The sequence below is a fragment of the Acomys minous genome, assembly GCF_964271855.1.
Source record: "Acomys minous genome assembly, chromosome: 4".
In the NCBI taxonomy this organism is placed as follows: Eukaryota; Metazoa; Chordata; class Mammalia; order Rodentia; family Muridae; genus Acomys; species Acomys minous.
In genome coordinates this window covers 130,218,580-130,243,694 of record NC_140486.1, presented here as the reverse complement: position 1 = coordinate 130,243,694, position 25,115 = coordinate 130,218,580, and the positions used below count along the sequence as shown (strand labels likewise).

The window sequence follows — 25,115 nt, the reverse complement described above, 5'->3', positions numbered from 1 at the left end:
ACATGCACACACACTCACACACATACACATTCATGCATGCACATGTACACACTCACACGCACACACACATACACGCACGTGCATACACACGGTCTTCACTATGAAATTCTGAGACATGGAGTTGCCCAGCAGCCTGCTTTAAGAGGCATCATTGTGACATCTGTCCCCTTCGAATGTTTCATCCACTGAAATCTGTAAAGTGGACTCTGGTGGTTTATGAGGAATAAAACAGGATAATATCAGGAAGGATGTGAGGTGCAGTGCCACATGGCTCTGGAAGCTTCACCAGCAGGTCCTGCCCAGGAAGTGACACAAAGGCCTTTGTCTGGCAGTTGGCATGGGCCTGCCAGCCCAGAGTCACCTTGTAGCAGCACTAGGGAAGTGCAGAGGGAACCAAACACGGGAACCTTGTTCTCCTGTGTGGTGGGAAGTTACTTCCTATGTCCTGCACCACGAGCAAAAGAGAAGGATGATTTCAGAATGAAAAACCTTTCACTTGGAAATAGTAAATTTTGAAAACATATGATAGAATTTAAAGTCAAATATTTTTTTCTTGGAAACACACTACTCCATTGGACAATCAACTTATTCCATAAAGTGCTCCTCAGTTGCCTTTATCACCCGCACACCTGCTAGCCAGTGGTGTGGAGACCAAATCTCCCCCTCTCTCCGTTCCCCTGGAGACGTAGAGGGCTAGAACCGCACACACTCTGCTTTGCCTCTGTAACTGGGCAGCACAAGGCCTGCCCAGCATGTATCAAAGCCAACCTGTTTGTTGAAAGCAAAGATGAATGAAAAACAAAAATATGAAAATCTCCGGCTAATTAACTGCACAGCAGCAAAAGATATGTCTGTATCAAATTTTCTGACACTGGCTACAGGTTGAGCTGATCTCAAGGATCTTTCATCATAAAGTTTCCATTGTCCTTCTTGGGGGCATTTCTCCACGAGGACATGCCTACTGCACTGGCGCTGCAGAGACACTGGGGTGTGTCAGCCTGTCCTGATGAGGGCAGAGAGATCTGCTGCCACTCTCATCCACTCACTCACTTATGTTCCCTTGCAGCATCGAGGATTTAACCTGGAGCTTTGCTCTACCACGGAACTACAGACTCAGACCTTAGTTTTCTGAGGTCATGCTATGTAGCTCCGCTGGCTTCGAATTCTCAGTCTTCCTGCCTGTGACACTGCAGTGCTCAGGTGACAGGAATATATCACCATACCCAGTCCTCCTCCCCACTCACAGTCAGTATGGAACCATTCCTTCAGGATTTCAAATAGGACACCTGATAAGAACACAGATACACACACATACACACACATACGCACGCACGCCACACGCACGCACGCATGGTTACTTCATAATCTTACCTCAAAGAAATAACTGACAAAACCTAGTAAGATGGATATTAAGTGACAAACAAGCAGAGGTAGATTTCCTAAGAGAAAACAAATTACTTAGGATAGGTTTCCCAAACACAAGACCATTATTATGTACGGGTATTTCTCGTGGAGTCCGAGATGGCAATCCAGAATGTTTAAATGAATTTTAAACTCAATGCCATCCACATAAGAGAAGCATCCCGTTGATGACCGGAAATTAGCACTAATCTAATTCAGGCAATTTCCTTCCTGAAATGACGGAGCATGGCCTCATGAGAAAATGAAGTCTACAACTGAATCATTTGTTATACTTAATATTCAGATAAAAATCCTGCAACAGGCCGCATTCTCTTTCCGTAATTCATTCTTTTTAATTGGCGTAATTTCAAATCACATTATGAAGTAAAAAGCATCCATCTGTGTAAGTTCAGTAGCTACAGCTATGTTAAGTGGTAGCAATGATACATCCTGGGTGAGATGCCCCTGGATGGTACATTCATCTTTATTTCTAGATAGTGAATGAGTCACAGTGCATGATGTAATGCAAACATCGCTCCACACTCAGATTATCTCGCCATGTTCACTTTTTTCACCTGTTAGCCAAGTGGAGAAAACATGAAGGGGATTTTAAATAAAATTTCACCATATGTCCTTAGTTTTATTTTGAAATCATTTTAGCCAATGTATACCTGGCTTAACAGGAAAAAAAAAACCCCCAAAGAGTGAAAAAGGAACCTGCTGCAGTCGTCACAACCAGTGTCAAGGAGCTGGGCTTTAACATACTGGCATATGCCTGGTGAAGCCCCAGCCTTGCTAATAGATGTGCCTGAGAAGTGCTTATCCTTGGTGATGTTCATGGTGATCCAAAGGCACTACCAATCAAACAAAATAGACATCACCAATCAAATCCAGATATCTACTATTTTCCTGTGCAATCTCACTGGATTTGCCTTGCTCCCCCAGAAGCCAACCCAAGAGCCTCCCCAATTATCAACAGGACTTAAAGGGCAGAGGCTTCCTTCTCTTTGTTGGTCACAGTTGGTTGTTGCGATGTTTGCTCGAACTTAGCCATCTGGAATCTCTTTATCTCTAGGCTTCAGATTGGAGCTGAAAAAGACTCGCTTCCTTGGCAGCCTGCAATCACACTCTTTTGAGTCCCAGCCTGTGAAATAGGGGAGGTCCACCAGAGGTCAGGTCCTCGTTCCTATGCAGGACTGATAGTATCTTGTCAGGTGCAGCCATCATCTTTTAAGGACTGACGCTCTGAAAAGGCTGAACTACAAGATTCCATCTCTGGAGTCCCAGCAGATATTTCACCTACTCTGTTGGTAGGAGCTTTCTTGCTCGCATCCCAGTCATCTAACAGTACATTTGCTCACAGCTGCCTGAATAGTAGATTTGTAGTCATGTACTCATCCTATCAATGGTAAGAAGGACAATTCTAGAAAAAGCATCATCGGGTCAGAACTGTTCAATCTCCTAAAACCCTCCTGCAGCTTAGTTTCCACTTCCTCCTTCCCAGATGCACCTCAAACACTGCGTTCGGCAGCCCTGGCCCTGAATGTCTTAGCCGCTGTACTTTTAAAGGAATATTATTTCAAAGCACTGGCGATAGGTGCCAGATTAATTAAACTTCAGAGACAGGATTCGTTAGATTTAACACAAACTCACCGACTGCTTGGTGGGATTTCAAAACAGGGGCAAGAGCAGTATATGACACATGACAAATGGAACACTTGGCTTTGGACAAGTGGCCAAGTTAGACAGACAGACAGACAGAGGCAGGACTGTCCAGACAAAGAGGGTATGTTTGAGGAAAGGGCAGAGATGGTGGTGGGGGTACACAGCGCACATGTCAGTGCTGAGTGGGAGATACACTCATGGCAGGGAAGGCGGCGTGAAAAGGGTTGCAAGGTCAAGGTGACGTTTGCTGTGGAATCACCAGGGAGCAGAGACTCCACCTCTGCCGGTTTCCACGGGTTTAGCCACTGCAGTGAGGTAAGTCTGAGCCATGACGTGTACCTCCCAAAGTTGAGCACTATCTTTTTTTAATGCGGAGCAGGGTTTCAGAGGCACATAGGTTTGAGGCACAGGTGTGTTCATTTACAGTAAACGAAGCACAGATTCCAGCTTGTGGACAGGACAGGCGAGGGTCTGAGGAGGCGTACCTTGGCATGGTGTAAATCTACCCCGTACATGGACAGCTTTTTGGCATTTTCCAAGAAATGCATCTCTGCTTCAGCTGGTGTCATTCCTCTGATTAGGAAAAAGCAAGTGTTACAACTTGTCCAATCAATTAGGATTGAAGACAAAAAGCAATTAGCCACCTTTGCTCTGTCACACCACTCTGCTGCTTCCTCTTTCCCTGGTAGGTAGGGCTCAAAAATCTCCCACTTTGCGCCCTCCTAATCTTGTAAGAAAGCCTCCGCTGTGGAAACCAACAGATACAGGTTTGGACATTCCTAACTTACAATTCCAAAGCTGAGATTTTCTAAAAATCTGAATGTTTTAAAGCATTCATATGATGCTTGAGGTGTTCATTTCTCAAACATAAATGAAATGTCCTGTTTGTCTCTCATCTCACCCCAAAGATACGGCACTATGTTATATAACTGTGCTATAGTCTGAAACACCCGAAATCTGAACCCTGTCTGCTCCCAAGCATTGTGGGTAGCAGGCCCTTAGCACACACAAGGAAAAAACGACCTTGAGACATACACAGGAATGCCTGGATATTCCAAGAGGGAGCTGACCCATTGACCCACGCCACCATTTTACGCATGCGCAGCCTCCACCCCGCCCTCAGGCCCCTGGAACCAGAACCCGGCTGGGGACCCACCGCTCTCCAACCGCACCAACCTGTGGCTCTTGTGCAGCTCCACCACTTTATCCTCCAGTTCCTTCGTGTGGTTTGGAGCAAAGCGGAACTCGCTGATGTAGTCGCTCCCACACTCCTCCGGATCGTAGTCTCCCAGCTCGGACTGCACCGTGTAGGAGCCCAGCAGGGCAAGGGTCACGAAGGAGCAGGGCAGCCTTCCCGACACGATGTCATCTCGCAGCTGCAAGCAGAGGTAGTACCTTCCAGGGGCCGGAAGAAGAAGGAAAGCCTGTGTTAGGACGCGCTAAGCGGGGTCGGGAAGGACAGCGCAGCGCGGGCATGCTCCAAAAACACTATAGCCATCTTTGAGATTACTGGGAAATTGAAAAAGGAGAACAGTTAGTATTCATAAACAACTGATGTCCTTAAAGAGGTTAACTTGCATACTGTTAAATGATTTCAACTATAATCAGTCTACATAAGGCTACAAATATTATTTATGGAACCTAGAAGAAGGATTTTTTTTTCCCCTAATGAAACAAGGCTTTATCAATCAAGCACTGAGCGGAAGACATTTGTATTTTCCTAGAATTATGGAAATCAGTTGTGGTGAAGTGTAACAGAAAAGGATGCTCTCATACAACACCATCATAGCCCACGCAGACGTCAGGGGTGCTCATTCTGAAATTGAGATGGCAGGTCTTTCCATATAGCCAAGCCGACCTCAATAACCCAATTGCTGTGCTTTCAGGACTCTGTCCTCAGTGGCTGCATCTCTACACAACACATGATTTCCACACTTTTATCTCTTTTTAGTATGATATCTTGTGGAACCTAGCTGATAGAAATTCTATAAAAATCTCCTATCTTGAAATCTGAGAATTTTGTCATAATAGGTGAATAATGTTAAATGGGAGAAATATATAAACATTTTATATAGTTCTTCTGTGATGTCATAAACTAAGTACATTGGCAGTGGATCTATCTTCTGTTTGTTTGTTTACTTGTCTGTTTTTGTTCTTGGAGACAGGGTTTCTCTGTGTAGCAGCCCTGGTTGCTGGCTTCAGAACTCACAGAGATCCGTCTGCCTCTGCCTCCCCAGTGCAGGGCTTAAACTCATCCACCACCACACCTGGCATAACAATTGTGTTTGTTTATTTGTTTGCAATCTGTGTTCTGTTAGTTTGAGACTCATAGATATAACATAAAAGAAAAATATTGACAGATAAGCTCTCGAGGGTATGTGCTGACACCCCTGAGCTTTAATGGTTGTGGTCATATACCCTCCGTGTGAGAGGGAACTGTGCAGCCTGAAGTAAGTTCAGCCACAGATAGATGCGAAGTCTATGTAACTCAGATATTAGAATTCTTACACAGCCCACAGGAGATGGGAACTGTGCATGAATATTTAGGGCAAAGCACATTCAGGATCTATAACCACAAACTAGTCACAACTAACTACTGAACCCTGAACAGAACTATCTTTATACAGACAAAGTATAAGTTTTCTCCAGTTTTTTGATTATGTAAAATAATCCCCTAGAACTAATTATTACTCTTTTCAAAGATTTGGGTAAAATTATATTTTGATACAACAAGTGGGGGGGGCACTGTTTGAAGTGATTTATTTTCTCTGTATAGCCTTCCAAAAAGGTGTGTGTGTGTGTGTGTGTGTGTGTGTGTGTGTGTGTGTGTGTGTGTGTATCTGCATCTCAATTCTGCATGTCTTCCCAGGAGGGCCAGACAGAGGGACATCCAGCCCATCACTGATATTCAACTGTGAGCAGTTAGGGCCTGGGAACTCTCGGCATTCCATGCGTTTGCTCCTTCAGTTGCCTTTTGTTTGCCCTTTGACAAGCAATGACTGCCGGGCTACCCTACCAGCTGCTTGCCCCAGAGCACTCAAGAGACGCAGGGCTCTCCCAAGTGCCCACAGCCAGTTTCCAAATACCTGGTGATATCTTCCGATAGCTGGGCAGGGTCTGGTGGGTAAAATTTCACATTAAATGAGAAATGCCAAGCGCCACCTGTAGGGAAGGACAGGAATCAGGACAAATCCTTCGGAAGCTCCTCAATCTCGACCTAAAGCCCAAGCGCCAGAGCCTCCAGGCGTCAGCACCAGCATCTTTTGATCCCTGTTAGCTGAACTCTACAGACAATTCAATTTCAAATCTCCTCCACAGTCAAGTGTCATTCACTGACACTTTTAGAAAGCAAGGAAATTGACCAAATCTCCCTTTTCTCATGATCAAAGACAAGCTTCTGCCAACGAGGGATGGAAGCAAACGACAGGGCTAAGCCTGCAGCAGACAGCTGGAATGTGCCACATTGACTGCTATGAATTTCTTGATAGTTCGCGTGCCAAGCTCAGACATGCATACACTCGATTCTTCTTTTCTGATTATTATTATTATTATTATTATTATTATTATTATTATTTAGACATAATCTTCTTTGTTTACCCTCTTCATTTATTTTAGCTTGAAGATACAATGACCTATCAAATTCTGGGCATTCCTTCTCCATGACCCTGTATCTGTTTCTGTCAGTCAGCCTCTAGATGCATCTGGGCAGCCCCTTCCCCACCCCCGCCCCCTCGAAGGTTCACTCCTGTCCCTGCCACATGACCCTGCTGCTCGGCAATTGCTTGCCCAGCCACACTGTCCCCCTCCACTTCCTACGCCTGGGAAATGACTTTCAGGAACTCCACACACCCCACAAGCCACTCACAGACTCCCTGGACAGAGGAGGACCACTTGCCACCCACGTGTCTGAGCTCCCTTCTCTTGCAGAGGCAGCAACGCTCAGCCTCGTCCGTTTCTACATTTCCATCATCAACGTCATAGCCTGACTTACACCTTCTTGTTTATTCTCGGAACAACTGTCTCTGGCATGCTTCAGGGTTTACACGCCAAAGCACTGACATCTAGCTCACTATTATTGGATACTTAACGCCATTTTCAAGCCATTCAAGATATGAAGGAAACACGGGCTTTAGGAATCGTAAGCTGTAACGATCTGTCACTTAGATGCTTTTAGTGATCATTTTTCTACAGTTTCAAAAAGTATCTTTTTGTTATCCTAGAACTGTTTTGTCTTATCTTGTTTCGTGTTGCTATGGATTCCTGCTCAGTTCTTACTAAAACAGACCCCTCTCAGTGTCTGGCAATAGTGAGCTGGTAACAGGGGCTGGCTTTATAGCAGACACATGGGACTCAAACTGACGGTTACTCATGGGATCGCAACTCTGTCATAACTGTCGCTGACTTCAAGCCAGCCTTGATGACATTGACAAGTCCTCTGTGACCACTCAAAGTGGTCTGTTCAGTTGAAAGTATAAGCAACACATTTCAATACAAAACCCTCACTCTACAAATCGATTTGCAAACGATAGTGAGCCTAAGCCTTGGAATATTGTGCTAAACCTTTGGTTTTAGTAAGTATCCTTGTGTGTCCTAATATGGGAGGTGTGTGTGTGTGTGTGTGTGTGTGTGTGTATGTGTATGTGTGTGTGTGTGTGTGTATGTGTATGCATGTGTGTGTTGTGTGTGTGTATGTGTATGTGTGTGTGTTGTGTGTGTGTATGTGTGTGTATGTGTATGCGTGTGTGTGCTGTGTGTGTGTTGTGTGTGTGTATGTGTATGTATGTGTATGCGTGTGTGTGTTGTGTGTGTGTATGTGTGTGTGTGTGTTGTGTGTGTGTATGTGTGTGTGTTGTGTGTGTGTATGTGTGTGTATGTGTATGCGTGTGTGTGCTGTGTGTGTGGTGTGTGTGTATGTGTGTGTATGTGTATGTGGTGTGTGTGTGTGTTGTCCCTGTGAAGATCCCTATTACAAAGGAACTACAAAGTCTTTTTAGTACATTTGCAAACAAGTGGGAAAGTTTAAGGAGACAATAATACAATCTTCATGTCAATCAAGGCCCAAAACAAAAAGCCAGTGAAATGAGACATTAAACTAGAAATTAATGAGAAAATGAAATTAAAGAGCGGGGAGAGAGGAGGAAGGAGAGGTTGGGGGGAGGGGGGGGGCGATGGAGTGGGGGAAAGAGAGGGACTGGGAGAAAGGAGCTGACAGCACATGGTCTCAGAGGAGGGGTCATGCAAAAGAGAGGCCAAAGGATGGCCTGGCAGAAAGCAGGAAGTGAAACAGCAACACCACGCTAATGTAAATATGTGTGGACACACTGCACTTTCGATATAAACAAAAACTGCCATAGGGAAAGCTTCTTAATCTTCAGTGCCAGACAAATCTTAAAATTCTACAGTCATCGTACATCATAAATTACTACATATCACATTCTTATTGTGCATCACAAATTACCTTATTATATAATATGCTGTTCTCATTATCGAGTAGATTGTGAGATCTTATGGCCAGGCATGGATGTATAAAACACATCAACTGGACGGTCCTTCTAAGAACAAACTCCCCAGCCTCAGAATTTGTGCCTGAAGCATTCATCAGCTTGAGCCCCATTCGCTCAAAGATCTCATTCTACATTTGCACTCGCCAGTAAAGATTATTTTTAAAAATGTATGAAAATTGTCATTAACGAGGATGAGTGGGAAGCAATGTCTCATTTGCATCTAGTCACTAGCTTTAGCAACTTGCTTAATATTATCAGCTGCTTATGTTCTGGTTCTGTGGTGTGCTTGTGGGGTGGTCTTGTCAGTTAGGGAATAGACATGCTTTGTGGTTGATGACTTCCTGCCCCTTTGAGATGGAGTCTTACTAGTCTCGGCTAGGCATTGAATTTGTAATCCTCCTGCCTCAGCCTCCTCAAAGCATCACTTGCCTTTAGGGAGAGGAAAGGCTACCAACAGCAGACAGCTGGCTTGCCATCCCCTTTCAAAAATCGCCAAATGGTTCCTTGGTGTGGCTTTTGTCCATTAGCGACAGATTTAACATTAATAATTAAGATTGGAACTTTAAATGATTACGCGGTAAGTGCAGCAAGACTTGATTAAACTGCACTTTAGATCTGTGTACAGGCAAAGGAACAGGTCACCTGTCAAAGCCATTTTAATTTCTGAGTTTTGATGACAAAAACACATCCCACTGGAGCCAGACCCATGTGTCAGATCACATTTCAGCTTGCCATCTGTCTTTGAACCACTTGAGTGTGGGTCGCAGCCCACACAACCCCCTCTCTAAACACCATCACCACGCCACAGAGAGGAGCCCAAAGGAACTTACTTCGTATCTGTTTTTTAATTTCCTTAGCAGGGTCCAACCAGTTCTGGAAAAGAAATGACAATATGAATTTGAATCAAAGAAGAAGGAAATATAATTTGATGATCAGACACAGGCGAGCCCCAAGTGCACCTAGGGGGAACCGTCGTGGAGAAGGCCTTCTCTCTGTGGCTCTACCCACACATCCAGTGGCCTTGTGAGGGCACACATACTTGATAAGGAGACAAATACATTCACAGTTAATGCCCGATAAAGTCCTTCCCCGGGGAAGAGCCAGGTGTTCAATAATGAAGTCAGACACTGTCTGTCACTCAGTGGGAGTATTCGTGACTTGTGTGCAATAAAAAAACAAGCGATTCAGGCGAGCGGAGTTTCCCGGCCTTGCTTTTAGCATCCCTACGACGGGAACAATTCTCTTCTTTGCCTCTTGCTTAGCTGTGGGGTGAATTTCTGAGTGGACGCCATCAGTCAGGCACGAGCGTCTGAAGGTATTGCCCTGAACACTGAACACCTACTAACACCCTGGACAAACATCAATCAGCAAATGTCATCCTCACAGTCTAATTGCTTGTGTCACAGTCTTGATCTCCTCACAGAACTTGGGAGTAGGAATATGTCTTCCACCTAAGAATCTAACTGGTTGTTTCTCATGGGCTCAAGTAATTGGTTGAACTGTATTATGGGGGGAAATTCCCCTATCAAATGCTTTCCCACCACTAAATCTCAAGGATGAAAACTGGGGCTGGCCTACCATTTCAAAAATATTCAAGGATACAGGAAGTTGTCAAGGCTTTTTTTTTCATGAGAAAAAAAGGGAGGTTAATCACATTTAGGGACCCAAAGATGTGTGAGCACGGGGTACGGGGTGCACATAGTGAAAGCAACATGTCTGTCCAGCTTCAGGCCACTTCTGTACAGTGATACGGAGCCCAGCCACAACGGTTCACATTTCTTTGACCTCTCACCTTCTGATTCTCAGCGTCCCGGTACGTGAGGCCAAAGTAATCTTTCTCTAGCAGGTTCAGATGCTCGCACACTTTGTCAAACAGCACTTGTCCTCGGGAGCGCTTCTGTACAACACGGAACAGGAAAACAAGTCAACACTCAGAAAATCTCCCCCGAGACTAAAACAGGGCAACCTGTCGAATACAGAGGCGCTCAAGCTGGTCAGTGAGTGATGGGCCCCGTGCCCGTGCCTGTAACCTCAGTTCAGGGCCAGATGGAGACAAGGTGATTGCCCCCCCTTCCCTCCTCCCCGCCTGTGCTCTACCCAGCGAGTCTGGTTTGGTGAGAAATTGAGAAAGGGAGACCAGGATGAACTGTGGGTAGCACCTTCACATGGGCTGGGGGCTAAACTTTAAATAAAAAGAAACAAACTCTTGAGGGGCTTTTTGCTGACCCGCTTGCTGTTTAAATAAGTAAGACTCGAAACTTGTATGTCATTTCAAGCTTTAGGCCTTGGTCAGCTGGCTTCGAACTTAACCTGACTTCTGTGCACTGCGTCCCTGGCACGTGGCTAGCTCCTTACCCCCCTGCCCCATCCAGTCTCCCTTCTGTTCCCTTCCAGCCTCTGCTTGTGTCCTTCCTGCAGCTGTCTGTAAGTCCCACCCCTGCACTTCCTCCCTCAGCTATTGGCCAGCTGCTCTTTCTTATACCCAATCAGCAGCAAGACAATGCCCAATCTGTCTCTTCGGTAGCCTTAAGGCAGCCAAGGGCTGCCTGACCTTCATCTTTTGGGCAGGTGCGGACAGACAAGCATTTACAAAAGAAAACCCTGTGATGGGCCATAGAAATTACACTGCCAGAATCCTGCCAGAACTCGGCTCTCAGCAGGTTCAGTAATCAACAACGGAAGTGACAGAGGCAGACCTTCCCCTTGAGAAAGGCCACCCCAGAGGGACACAGTGAGTCTGGCATGGGTACCCATCACTCCGCTTTCTAAGCTTGGACACAATGTAACCAGCATGGTTGGCGGTAGGAATGCACTGCAGACCCCAAGGAGGCGATGAGAGGCCTTTGAAGCACTAGATGAAAACTGACGGGAAGTCATCACAACACCTCAGCTGACAGATAGTTCCCCAGTGATTAACTTGCCGCCTTTCAGAGATGTATCCCACAACAAAGACATGCCGTCATGGTCATTTTTCCGCCACGATAACCCTAACCCCCAAGCCCTGAGCCAAAAGGAACCTCTCCTTCCTTTTAAGTTGTCTTTGTCTCACAGTAAGACAAATAACTAATATTCCCTGTAGCAGAAGAAAAGGGGCAAAGTGGCAAAGATGGCTGAGATTGACTTCTGGCCTTGAAACCAGAGTCATGCATGTGCCCTTCCACACATGAACACACACATACATGCACACTTGTGTGTGTGCACACACGTGCCACATGCACATAAAATGATCCTCACCCCGTAAAAACTACCTCTACAAATGAATATACAAAACAAATGAAAATGTCAATAATGTCACCAAGGAAGGACGGGTGACTGGGGAAGATTCTTTAGTAGAAGTGGCTGGAGGACGCATGCAATGCTCGGTGTCAGGTACTCTGTGAAAAATGAAACGACAGACCTAGGAAGGGAGGACACAGCACTTTCAAAGCCATGTTCAGAATGTCGGCACTCAACTCTGAGCCTGGGAAAAACCAGCCCCGTGTCTTATCACTTCAAGTTCTATTTCTATCCTGACTCAGCATCTATAGGCTACCCTCCTCTCTCCTGACTCAGCATCTATAGGCTGCTCTCCTCTGTCCTGACTCAGCATCTATAGGCTACTCTCCTCTACCCTGACTCAGCATCTATAGGCTACTCTCCTCTGTCCTGACTCAGTATCTATAGGCTACTCTCCTCTGTCCTGACTCAGCATCTATAGGCTACTCTCCTCTGTCCTGACTCAGCATCTATAGGCTACTCTCCTCTGTCCTGACTCAGCATCTATAGGCTACTCTCCTCTGTCCTGACTCAGCATCTATAGGCTACTCTCCTCTCTCCTGACTCAGCATCTATAGGTTATTTTCCTCTACCCTGACTCAGCATCTATAGACTATCCTCCTCTAGGTTGTATTTGTTAGTTTATTTCTGTAATTTCGTCATAACTTTTGGTCTTGTATAACGGCACTCAAAATGTGCCTGTAATCCCAGCATTTGGGAGGCAGAGGCACGTGGATCTATCTGAGTTCAAGGCCAGCCTGGTCTACAAAGTGAGTCCAGGACAGCCAAGGAGACACCATAGAAACTCTGTCTCCAAAAACAAAAAAAAACCAAACCGAATCTTTTCACATTTCTGAAAAGAAATAAACATGAACATAGCAAGACAAACAAAATATTTATTCCATTTAAAGATTACCATTAGGCCATATAAATATGTGGTTCAGATGTATATGCTACACTTTGGGTCTTCAAGCAGTCATATGGAGGAAGGGAGGAAGTTAATCAACTGCGGGAAATATCCGTCAGCTGGGGTCTTGTGTTAACTTCCCATGAATTTTTATCTAATGCTTCCACAGCCTTTCAACACCACCTTGGAGTCTGCAGCGTATTAACTGCCAACAATTAAGCTAAATTACTTTCCTGTTCTGTGGCATTGATATTTTATATGCAATATGCTAAGCATATTTATCTTTGAGATTTGATGTATTAACAATGAGATAAAAGAAAATTGATAAACTATGCCCATGACAGAATAATAACCATGTGAAGACCAGTGAGTGGAGCGTGTCAGTCTGCATTTGTAATTATCCTGAAAGTTAATTACCTGGTCCTTCAAAAGCATGAATGTTTGCAGAACTGAATAAATTTTGATGGGAAAGTAAAGTGGAAATTATAGCAAGCTACATAAGCGATGATGTGTTCCACAAAGCAAGAAAATAAATGACTTGTTAGGAAAACTACAGCACACTGCTCAGAAAATGTAAAAAGGGAAATGGCGATAGCTGTTTTAAATCTTTCATTTATAACAACTGATACATTGTGAGGTTGCACACTGACGCTGGTTCCTCCACCAGGGTAACCGTCTCCATAAGCTGTCTTCTAGTGTGTTCTTGCTTTGACCTAAGAGGTGACATAGATTAGCCCAGGTGCAGGTAGCCTGGCTGAGCTCCTCTTTTCCTGTTTGTCAAACTGGCTCATAGCTCTCTCTGGAGTGTTCTACATCTCTCTGGAGTGTTCTATAGCTTCTCTCACTGAATATTTTGAACACGTCTTGTTCATAGCGGTCCGTCTCTCACAGTGATGACATTTTGTTTCCTGACTCTTTAAGCCAGTTTCTGAGCATCCACGACAGAAGACATGGTCTGGGAACACTGGCATCCCCGCCTGCTAAGTGTCAGCACAGCCACCAGATACGTGGTGGTCCTGGAACATTTGTCATTTCTCCATTTCTTATCCTTGGGCAAAAGCCTTGGTGGTGGAGGGTGATGATGGCTGTGAGGCTATAACTCACCTCCTGTGGCTAATGGCTAACGACTGGGTTTAAAAGATTTTTCTTGATCCATGGGGCTCTGACACCTCCACATTCTGACGGCAAAGAAGCTGCTAATGGTGAAAGCTAGGACCTGACTTCAAGCTTGCTTTTCAGGCCAAGACTGGATCTTCTTTGAAATCTCTTCCTAATCAGAAGAAGCCTTGATTTCTTTTCTTTTCTTTTCTTTTTGAGTTCAATTTTTTTTCCTAGCAGATTATTCAACTTGTCAAGTCAACTATTCCTACTTATTGACATCTGGCCGTGCTGAGGCATCAGTTACTGTCTGTTGCCATGACAAAATGCTGAACCACACATAGCTTGCAAATCCACGACCAAAGCTCAACAAATGAAAGCACTTAGAGAGGCTGCATCATGGGCTGTAGCTCTCAAAGACGTGCTGCTCATCAAGGGGTTAAATACGGGTGTTGTGAGAATATTGCGTGTCTGTATGGAAACGTCAGCGGTTGGTAAGAAATCCGATGGCCTACAGACAAGGCAGGAAACTGGAGGTGACACATGGGCAGGCAGAAAGGATTCTGGGATAGAGGCAGGTGCTCGAGATTCAGGAGGCAAGATGTGAGGAGGACAGGCACATGGTGCCTAAGCACAGGTAACCAGCCATGTGGCAGGATGTAGGTTAGAGTAAATGGGTTGTTTTAAGTTAAGGGCTGGTCAGAGGAGTGCCTAGCTATGTGGCCTAGGTATCTTTAATAATAATTTGAGCCTCATGAGTCAATTATTCCGAGAGCTTGGGAACGGGTCGGCCCCCCATTGCCCCCAACATATCGGTGCTTTGTCACCTGACTGGGGTGTGTGATGCTTAAGGGGATCTGGAACCATGTTGGAAACACATCTTGTTGTCGACGAGAGCATTTATGGGGAGATGTACACGAGGAGACAGGAAATGCTGTGCAGGCCGGCGGCATCACTCCATGCCCCAAGGTTCTGAACTGAATAAAATTCTTTTCTGCTCACTGACTGCACACTCAGCGGGGCCAGCCGGCTTGCCTTCTTGCCATTGGGTCTTCTTCACCTCAAACTGTGAGCCGAGATTGGTTGTTCCTTTCTCATCATAGTGATGAGAAAACAAATGGATACAGGGGTATAAATACCTATTTTGAGTCACCTAAGTAAATGAAAATATAATAATAAATTCCAAGTTAATGGATCGGATACCTAACCAGGTAAAGTTAAGTCTCAGCTCTGTGGTCTCCTGTGAGGTGAGTCGCTTTTGCCTCACTCAGGTATTCCTCGCTCACACACAGTGAGCTATCCTGTGCTATCTTCCAGGCAGGAGCATGCTATGGTCCCCAGAGGAGCATCCCAGCATCCATACCTCCCCTCAGGACAATTAACTAGGAAATTTGAAAGAGTCCCATGTGATTCTTGTAAGTACAGATGAAAGGCACACGGTGAGTTAATTTAGGCTCCTAACTTAAAATTCTAAAGCACAAGGATTCCAAAGAGATTTTAATTTTCCTGAGAAAATAATGTTCTTTTCAAATGAAATGTGGGCCCAGTGCAGTTCCTTCAGAGTCTCCGGCAACAGTACTCACAGCTACATCGTGAGAAAACTGATTCACCTCAGAATTTATGCTTTAAAAGCCTTACAAAACCCCTTCCCAACTAACAAATGGGAAGTGATGAAGAAACTAGCTGGATGCTGCAGTAAAGTGGTACAAATGAGAGTCCTCAAATGCTGGCGAGAGCCTTCAGAGTACTAACCTACATTTAAAGCTATTCTTGGTGTGTGTGTGTGTGTGTGTGTGTGTGTGTGTGTAAGTTACAAGTGTTTTACACATTTCCCAAATTCTGGTATTTGAGACATTTTCTTTTCCATACCTAAAATGTAAGTTGTTTTTTACCCAGGTACTGGGGGATGAAACCCAGGGCCCCCTGAATGCTTGGTGGGCAAGTGTTCTACCACCAAGCGACATGCCCAGCCCTCACACAGAGGCTTCCACGGCAGATCCTGCTATTTGATGAATGAGCGAAGGCAGGGTGATCCGTGTGATCATCTCTTTCCTAGTTGAGCAGGAGGATGAACGTCATTCCTAGCAGGTGACTGAAGTGACTGACAGGACAACCCCACCCCCCAGTGAAGGAAGGCCTGCAAAGATGGAGACTGCGCCTCTTGGTGGTGCCTTCTCAGAAAGGACTTGTGTCCCTTGGAGCCGCTGGAAATAATTTGTTAATCTACGTTTAAGATGAAGAGTAGAAAGTGGGAATGCAACGCTGGGCTCAGGCTCAGGCCCAGCCCAAGCCTAGAGGCCGGAACCCGTGTGAGTGAGGCCCTTTTCCAAAAAGACTAAGCCTGAACTGAGGACTGTCAAGTCAAATGCCATCTTTTGCTTCAGGAACAGGGCTGCAGTTGAACTTCTGGAGTGGCTTGACCGGGGCAGAACTGAGGAGAAGCGGTTTTGTCTGCGAGCACCAGGGCAGGGTAGGGGAGGTGGGGAGGGTGAGGGGATGGGGGGGAGGGGACTGTGAGCCAGATGAGATGTGTGTGCCATCAGAGGGCGTGTTTGCGGTTCTGCACCCAAGCACGCTGAAAATGAAACAACAATCACAACCACCCAAAAACCCAGGAACAAAAACCAAACAAACCATATCTATGATAGCTTAGGCACAAGCCGCTTGTTCATATAAAATATTTAGAGCAACAACATGAGAAGGTCCAGGGAAATTGATGCTTTTACGACCTTTTATCTACTTTGTTTTTGTTTTGTTTTGTTTTTATTTTAAAAAATATGGAACGCTTCACGAATTTGCGTGTCATCCTTGCGCAGGGGCCATGCTAATCTTCTCTGTATCGTTCCAATTTTAGTATATGTGCTGCCTAGGCGAGCACCTTTTATCTACTTTGAAACCAGAAGCAACCTCAGCACCACAGGGCCTCACCCACTTGTCCTGTCTTCCGTGACTGCAGGTACTTATTTTGTGCGTCTGTGTTTCTGCGGCCTGAGGACAGGACACCCACTCTTTCTACTGCCCCGGAAGCCAGTAACTGGTCTCCTGGCCAGAGAAGCCTGCTGGCTGAATTCAAAAGAATTCCTGTTCACAATATGTTGGATTAAGCTTAAGGCAATATACTGTCTTTTATTTAAAAAAAAAAAATGTCTCCCTCAGTGCTTCCTTTCCTAATTGCATTTTCCTCACTGGACACTTCAGTTTCCCCCCTCATTTCTAAGGGTCACTTGAAACTTCATTTCTAAGTGATTGCATTACTATCTCCCTTGGGCCCAGGAGTTCATGACGAACTCCATAAACTCCCCGTTGCCAGGGCTTCTGCCCTGTCACACCCTCAGCCTGTCCGCCATCCGGCTCTGAGCCTTCTGTTTCCCTTCCAAGCACTCAGGAGAAAGCACTCTAACACAGCCTGTTCTCAGAGCCGGACTGTTTCCACCTCATACATGGAAAATGGCACAAGGCTGCGCTGCAGGCAAGGCCAGGAACAAGTGACGGGGGTCGCTCGCACAGCGCAGTCCACAAGGCCCCTAACAGGAGCTGGAGCCTGAAGCCCTGGGAAGTGAGCCGTGTCACGAGCTGTCCTGAGCGCACATACAGCACTTTATGCTCCCTGTCTCAAGTGTACATTCAAAGCCACATTCAATAAGCACGGAAGGAAGTCCATTATCCACAGCGCCCCTGCCTCAGTCCATTCCCGCAGGGGCAGGACACAATGGCGTCTTCCAGCACACACACCAGGCCCACGTGGGACACAGGCTGCACACGCATGGATGACTGACATGAGGCAGAGATTAAATTCACAGAGGACACATCTGTCCACCTCTAGTCCCTTTTCTTTAATGTTATGGGCAACCAGCTCCCTGAAAAATATCCACAGTAGTTCTTGCAAACAAGATATTAATTAGTCGGTAATTATCTTTCTATATTCTTGCTTTCTGAACTTAGTTATGATCACCTACAGTACTCTGTTAAAACAGAAATATGGAACCATTTCCTGGGCCTGATACATTTTTAGGCAAGATAGTTAAAATATGACTTTTTCCCCCCATGTCTAAACTAACTCCAAGTTAGAATTTATTCAATGTCACTTAAATACATTTAAGATAGGTATTGCAAGTTTATCTTTACATCTAATTGCACCAGACAATCCCAGTTTAGACCCTGGCTGTACACCTACCTAGCTACGTGCTATGAAAGAAGTTAGCTTCTTTCTCTGGGTTTCGCTGTCTCGATCACAAAATGAGAATGTGACGGATATTCTCCTGCAGGGTAACTCCACGAAGTGGGGAGACACACTGACGGGCACCCTGCCTAAATCACAGGAAGCAGTAAGTGAAAAGTATTGGTAACTGTGATTAGGTCCCATAAATAAGATCAGCATAGGTTCTAGTCCTCAAAGTAATAGAAACTGAAATCCTATTAAAGGTCTATTTCTTCTATAACAAATCTGCAAAACAAAACAAAACAAAAAAACCCAAAACAACTCACTAGTCTATTGAATCACACAGTCACACTCACTGTAGAGCTAAAACGATTAAATTTTCTTGGTGAAAAAACTATCACTACCACCAGTGACACAAGTACACACTCAGCCTTTTACCAACACACTGGCAGAACAGATCTGAATATGCATTAGGTAGACTGGCACATTTGGTTATCTCTTAGGCCAACACATAAGATGGGCATATATCGTCATGGCTACGGCATACCACACTGTCAAAACAGTGAGGGAGGGAGGAGAAGGCATCAGCAGCCGCCCTGTGTTTTCAACAAGATTCGAGGCACAGATACTCCCAGCACACACACACCATCCAAGTCCCTTTTGCCATTCAGCTCCTGGGCCTATTTATTTTTGTAAGATTGTCTTTTACTTTCATCCATAATTGGCTTCTGCCCTCATGTGTTGCAGGAGGTGGAGCCTGTGTTTGAGATCAGACTTGTGTGTTTAGAGTGGAGCGCCTGGGTTGGTGATAGCTTTTGAGTGGAGCACGCTTCTTCTTGGCCAGCAACAGCACTTGGCTTGATATTTTTACAAAGACTTTCACAGCACACATGAGCGCCGGCAGCAGACTGCCAGACAATATTTCCTGTTGTTAATCTGCCGTGGATTCAGGTCACTATGCCAATGTGTGCAAAATGAACGCAGAATGGGCCGCCTAAGAAAGAGGAACTTAGGAGAGGGACACAGCTCAAGCCTGAATCATGGCTAGGGCCCCTATTGGCTCATTCTGAATAACCAGCTTTGAGAATTTTTGCCTTTAAGAGGAAGAAGTTTTCTGATACCCCAAACCAACCAAAAACAACAACAAAAAAGACAAAACCCACATATACACCAAGAGTGTAATCTCTAATTCAGTAATTTACTGAGTCAAATAAAGAGCCACAGGGGTGGTGGCGCACGCCTTTAATCCCAGCACTCGGGAGGCAGAGGCAGGTGGGTCGCTGTGAGTTCGAGGCCAGCCTGGTCTACAAAGCGAGTCTAGGACAGGCAAGATTAGAGAGAAACCCTGTCTCAAAAAACCAAACCAAAACAAAACAAAAATAAAGAGCCACAGGGAAATACAGGGAACAAAACATGACTTGTAAGTGTCCAACGAGTCCAGATGAACCTACATTTCTCACAGTGCCACTTTTTAAAAACTCTGTAAGGCACTGAGGATCAAAACAATATGGTAATGACACCGAATTTGTTTTAAAAATTATATATCAAGTCAACTTAGATCATTTATTTACATAAAATCTTTTGACCTATTTACTGGGCAAGGCTGTGAGCACAAAGAGACAGAATATCTGGGTCACTACAGAAACCACCCACAGCATCACCTGCCAGGTGAATGTAAGATCTGCTGTAAATATGAATAAAACCAATAACATTGGACAGACAAGCACTGTCCAGTGTGAGTGACCCGGACCACCCTGCACTTCATTTCAATAGAGAGAGTGGAAGGCACCGTCATCGAGAGCACGAGAGTGGAAGGCACCGTCACTGAGAGCACGAGAGTGGAAGGCACCGTCATCGAGAGCACGAGAGTGGAAGGCACCGTCACTGAGAGCACGAGAGTGGAAGGCACCGTCATCGAGAGCACGAGAGTGGGAGGCACTGTCATCGAGAGCACGAGAGTGGAAGGCACCGTCACTGAGAGCACGAGAGTGGAAGGCACCGTCATCGAGAGCACGAGAGTGGGAGGCACCGTCATCGAGAGCACGAGAGTGGAAGGCACCATCATCGAGAGCACAAGAGTGGAAGGCACCGTCACTGAGAGCACGAGAGTGGAAGGCACCATCATCGAGAGCACGAGAGTGGAAGGCACCGTCATCGAGAGCACGAGAGTGGAAGGCACCGTCATCGAGAGCACGAGAGTGGGAGGCACCGTCATCGAGAGCACGAGAGTGGAAGGCACCGTCATCGAGAGCACAAGAGTGGAAGGCACCGTCACTGAGAGCACGAGAGTGGGAGGCACCGTCATCGAGAGCGCGAGAGTGGAGGGCACCGTCATCGAGAGCAGGAGAGTGGGAGGCATCGTCATCGAGAGCATGGTTATTATTAAGTTTAACTTCACCTCAAGGAACCAAGAGACCTGCGGGACCAGGAAGTCTAGTCTCTGGATAAATGCAGCTGTAGGCTTTGGAAAGCTTACATAAAATTACTCCTTAATCCAAAGTTCTCCTTTCCCACATCTAACTACAGAGACATTATAACCAGAACATGTGGGGGTCCGCTTGGAGTACTAATAGCATGCATGCATTTGGTTCGATTTGGAAGTCTCACACCATGGTCACATGTTTTTGCAGCAGTCACATATTTAATGGGGTTAAGCCTAATAATTCTATATGGAAATTAACTTATTTACATACCTGAGTACACTGTTCAATTTGAGCAGTAAAGAAAAACATTATATTATTTCAGCTTAAATGCCCTGTGAGTGCTTTAGAGTTTTTATGGGATGGAATTATTGAAAGCATACACTATACGTTGCAGTTTGGGTATCTGGAGCCTCCTTCAGTCTCTCTACAATGGCTTCAATTCAAACTCTGAGGGTGAATTTAAATTCAGGCTCAGGCTTCACATGGCCCATGGTTTTGCCTAGGGAGGGGGATGAGCCCTGCTAATGTTTATGTCAAGGCCTTGCCATCCGAGTTAACTAACACAGCCTGGACACACTGCCTGGTGGACTGCCTGGGGGCCACCATAACCATCCTTCTCCCCAGCTTCAAGGAGAAGGAATACAGCCTGATGCCACTGGCCTACTCTCTGGTCATGACAGGTTTATGTACACTGCCTCTCACTGTGTCATAGTCCTTCAGGAGGACAGCTGGGCAAGTACCACTCTACTCTGTGAGTCCAGAGCATCTCCTGTGATGGTTTGAGAGTCATGCCGCTGTACCTGGCTTTATCCACAATAAAATTCCTGTGTTTAATAAAGTAAGTGTGTGTGTGTGAGAGAGAAGAGGAGACTGAGGTGGGAGAGAGAGGGGGGGGAGGAGAGAGAAAGACAGAGAGACAGAGAAGAGAAGAGAAAGATAGAGAGAGAACAGAGAGATCCTCAAATACCCCAAGAAGCCAAATCTCAGATACTTCTCTTGTAGAAAATCTCTTGTAGAAAAACCTGTAAGAAGCTTACGATGCAAAGGCTGACCAATACAACTCGAATGGAAAGGGACGTTTCTTATGTGGCTGTAATCTCAAACTGACAGGTTGTTTCCAGATGCTCTTCAGGTTTGGTTGAGAGAATTACCAGTCAGTGCAGGGGCTATGTAAGCCACGCCCAGGGCAAGTGGAGAGGGGCTGCAGCAGCAGTTTCCCATAGCTGCCATGGCATGACTGCCTCTCCTGAACACCTCAAGTTTTACGGTTTGGACACTGAGCCTGCTGGAGAGAGGTTGTTCTGTGAGTCAGTCTTGCTCCAGCTTTGGGTTCCTCTTGTTTTGGTTTTGTTTTCTCCCTATTTAGAACCTGCTCACTGTATCTTGGGCACTTAGGTGAAATGAGGCATTCAAGGGCTTTGTGAGAATAAGACAGAGAAGAGGCCCAAGTTAAACTGTGTCTTTGACGCCCATCACCCCTCTGGCTGTGGGGTGGGCTTGGCTCAGCTCCAACATGCCATGTTCTCACTGCTGTGCTATCTAGGAAAGTCCTGGAAGCCATAGTGTTCTGAGCAAGACCTTATCTAAAGGGAAACTGGAGACATTACAGCATTTATCTCAAACCATCTGTGTGCTCTCCCAGCTCAGGCTGATGGCCCTTCCCTGAAGGATGGAGTGCCTCTTTGGTGACTGTATTAGCTGTCACCATGGCATTCCATAAGAAAGAGCAAGTCTTTGCGTGCCTTTCAGTTGCCCAAGCATCATGGCGAGAGAAGTTTCTTGTGTGGCTGTCCATCTGCTCCCATCACTTACTCCTCTGGGGAGCAATGGGGAAAGCGGGGGGGCCCTATTGCTGGTAAATGCAGCCTCAAGAAAGGGCTTCCTCTTGCTCTTCCTAAAGAATTTCAAATATACACAGCAGTGAGACACAGCTGTCTGTCGCATGCAAAGGACACACCCCATACAACAAGACGTTGTCCCTACTGGGAACAGCACATCATGAGTTAATACCGTCTCTGGGTGTTTAGGCTCAAGTTTGTCATCTATAGAGTTCTGTCTGTCCTGGGTTACAAAACATCACATGCCAATGCCAAACAAGTAGGTTAGCCTCACAAGAGAAGCAACGCAAGAAACATCAGTGCCATCCGCCTTGAAGCACAGTATCTATCCATCAACGCTTACCTGATAAGAAAATCACAACATCATGGAAGGCTAACCTTATTGTCAGAAGTGTTAGGTATAGAATCTTAGGGTGTGAAGGCTGACCAACACAACTCCCTGAGAGGAAAGGGAAGACGACACTTTGCCTCTCTTCTGTGAGGAGAGGGAGCGAGACTAGATGCCCGTGCAGAGACCAGAAGGGCAGGGATCCCAAAAGAGAGGCAAGAGAGTGGAGGAGACGCAAATAACCAACAGGCTTCTAGTGTTAGCTGCACACTGGGGAGACACGAGAGGCTGCACTTGGAGAGATGTTTTCTGACTTGAAGAAACTCTAGAACTATCTGCATCAAAGCATTCCCTCCTGCCTCACAGGTTGTGTAACAACACAAGGGTACTGATGCTCATTTAAGCTGTTCAAAGAAATATCTGGACCAGTCATGTCTCTAAGCCATGTGATGCCATCGTTCTGATCAGTTGGATGTGACTGAGCTAGAACGAGCAAAAGGCAGCACAGATTCAAACGGAAGACATGGTAGGGACTTGACAATGGATCTGAAGGCGGCCGGGACCAACCTCTGAGTCTGAGCACACTCCCTTACTCTTCCACAAATGGCCACTTGTCCTGCTTCCTGCACCAAACAGAGTCACACCTTCAGTGGGCTTTTTGGAGATGAAACAGAAATGCTTTGCTTTTACAGATTCCATGAAAACTGTTTGAAAGAACCTAATTCTCCCGGGGCCACCAACAGTAACCTCCATGGCTAGGTGAGGTGTCAAACCGTGGCTAAGAGGAGAAATGGGTTCTGTGTAGGGTGGCAACCTGGAGAGTCAACGTGACTGATGGGGTAAGTGGGGGATATGGGTAAAGACTCCCCAGACCCTTACTTTGTCAGTATTCCCCAGACCTAGCTAGTAATGCCTTTTCCTTTGCTTCACTCACTCATGTTTGAGTTAACACAGAATATAACAGTCCCCAAAGCCTGCCAGTCTGACGTCTCTCCGAAGAAAACACCCAGGGGCAGTAAAGTGCCACTTTCTTACCTGCGACAATTCAAATTCAGCGGATCTGAGGGAGGTTCATTCTCCTGTCCTGTAGGCTTTCCTTCCTGTCCTGTGGCCATGAGTTCAGGTTAGGAAGGGGTCTGAGTGGTTTGCCTGCCCCTCCCAGAAGCTCATGTGATGGAAACTTACTTCTTAAACTCACGTGTTAATGGTCTGCGGAGGAGGGACCCTCGAGGGACAGCTGGGGTCAGCTGGGGTCGTGAGCGTGAGGCCGTATGAGTGGAGGAAGAGCGCTGGAAGCTGGGATGCCTGCTCTGTCCCATGTTCTGGGCGTGCTAAACGCAGTGAGAAGGCCCGTGACAGAGGTCAGCTCTGCGCTCCAGTCTTGGCCTCCGTCCATAAGTTAAACAAGCATCTATCTTTTACCTTACTCACTGATGCTCAGAGTGACAGAAACGGAAGTTACTGTGCACCTGTTGTCTTACTCCTACCCCACCTGCATTACTCCAGTTGATTCAGTTTGCTGACTTTCAAGGCGGTTCTTTGAAATGTATTTCCCCCTCTATACTGCATGCCCCTGTCTTGGTCAGCTTCTCAGCATCTCTTGCCAAGCCCACCGCAGTAGAACTGACCAGAATTCATTAGTCTCTTTCCTCAGCATAACCAATCTCTTTCTATCCAATTACTATTTCACAGACGCAAACCTCAAAAACACAGATGGGTCAACAACCTGTGCCGTGTGAAGCCCCCTCAGAAGCATGTCACCCTCCCGTGACCAGGAGAGTTCTACATGCCTCCCCTCCCCCACAGCCCCTACCCTTCCTGCTTCCCTGCCTCTCTGGTGTGTCTGCCCTCACAGTCCTCGAGAATATCAATAAAACTAATCTCGCCATGATCAAATGTGTTTTAGGGCGCACATTTAAGCTTTATGCATTCAACAGGAAAGCAATACACCAATGACAAATCACGGAGCCCTTCTGCCACACCCATTGTGTCTTTCCTTCTGTATGGTCCTGTGGTTTCCTCTCTTTCTCATTCTCTTCATCCATAAGGATGCAAATGCGTGTTCCTCCCATCATCTTACCTGCCCAAGGGATGAAAGAGCTAAGCAACATTCAGTACATATTACGTGCACAGTATGAATTCCATAAGCTGGGGGGAAGGAAGGGAAATGGGGTGTTGTAATTATATCATAGCCTCAGAGAAAAGAAAGAAAGAAAGAAAGAAAGAAAGAAAGAAAGAAAGAAAGAAAGAAAGAAAGAAAACCCAACATAAAACACACCAACGCTACCTGCCTTGATGCTGCCTCACGTGCCACCACAGGGACTGCCAGCCAGCGCTTTCAGATAATTAATCCCCACCTGCCAAGAGTGACTAGAGATCCCATTTATCAGGTTCAACAATCTGAGCCACTCTGGGGGAGTCCTTCCTCCCAAGGAAGTATTTATAGCCAGCTATAACATCTGTCAGCCCTTTATCAAAACCTAAGCCTAAAAGGACATAGAAAAATCCAGGCAAGACCTCAAAAAGCCGCACCCTCT

General features: G+C 46.0%; 1 protein-coding gene across 18 annotated transcripts in view; it reads right to left on the bottom strand.

The window, feature by feature from the left end:
- The window catches only part of EPB41L3 (erythrocyte membrane protein band 4.1 like 3), a 146,985-nt gene that overhangs the window by 36,349 nt on the left and 85,521 nt on the right, over positions 1–25,115 (bottom strand). For all 18 annotated transcript variants that reach the window (XM_084780501.1, XM_084780487.1, XM_084780497.1 and 15 more), the window contains exons 4-8: positions 10,363–10,467; positions 9,401–9,443; positions 6,153–6,228; positions 4,243–4,461; positions 3,552–3,639 (exon numbers count right to left, since the gene is read on the bottom strand). In XM_084780501.1, the coding sequence (XP_084636627.1) occupies positions 3,552–3,639; positions 4,243–4,461; positions 6,153–6,228; positions 9,401–9,443; positions 10,363–10,467 (531 nt within the window). The remainder of the gene's footprint in view (positions 1–3,551; positions 3,640–4,242; positions 4,462–6,152; positions 6,229–9,400; positions 9,444–10,362; positions 10,468–25,115) is intronic.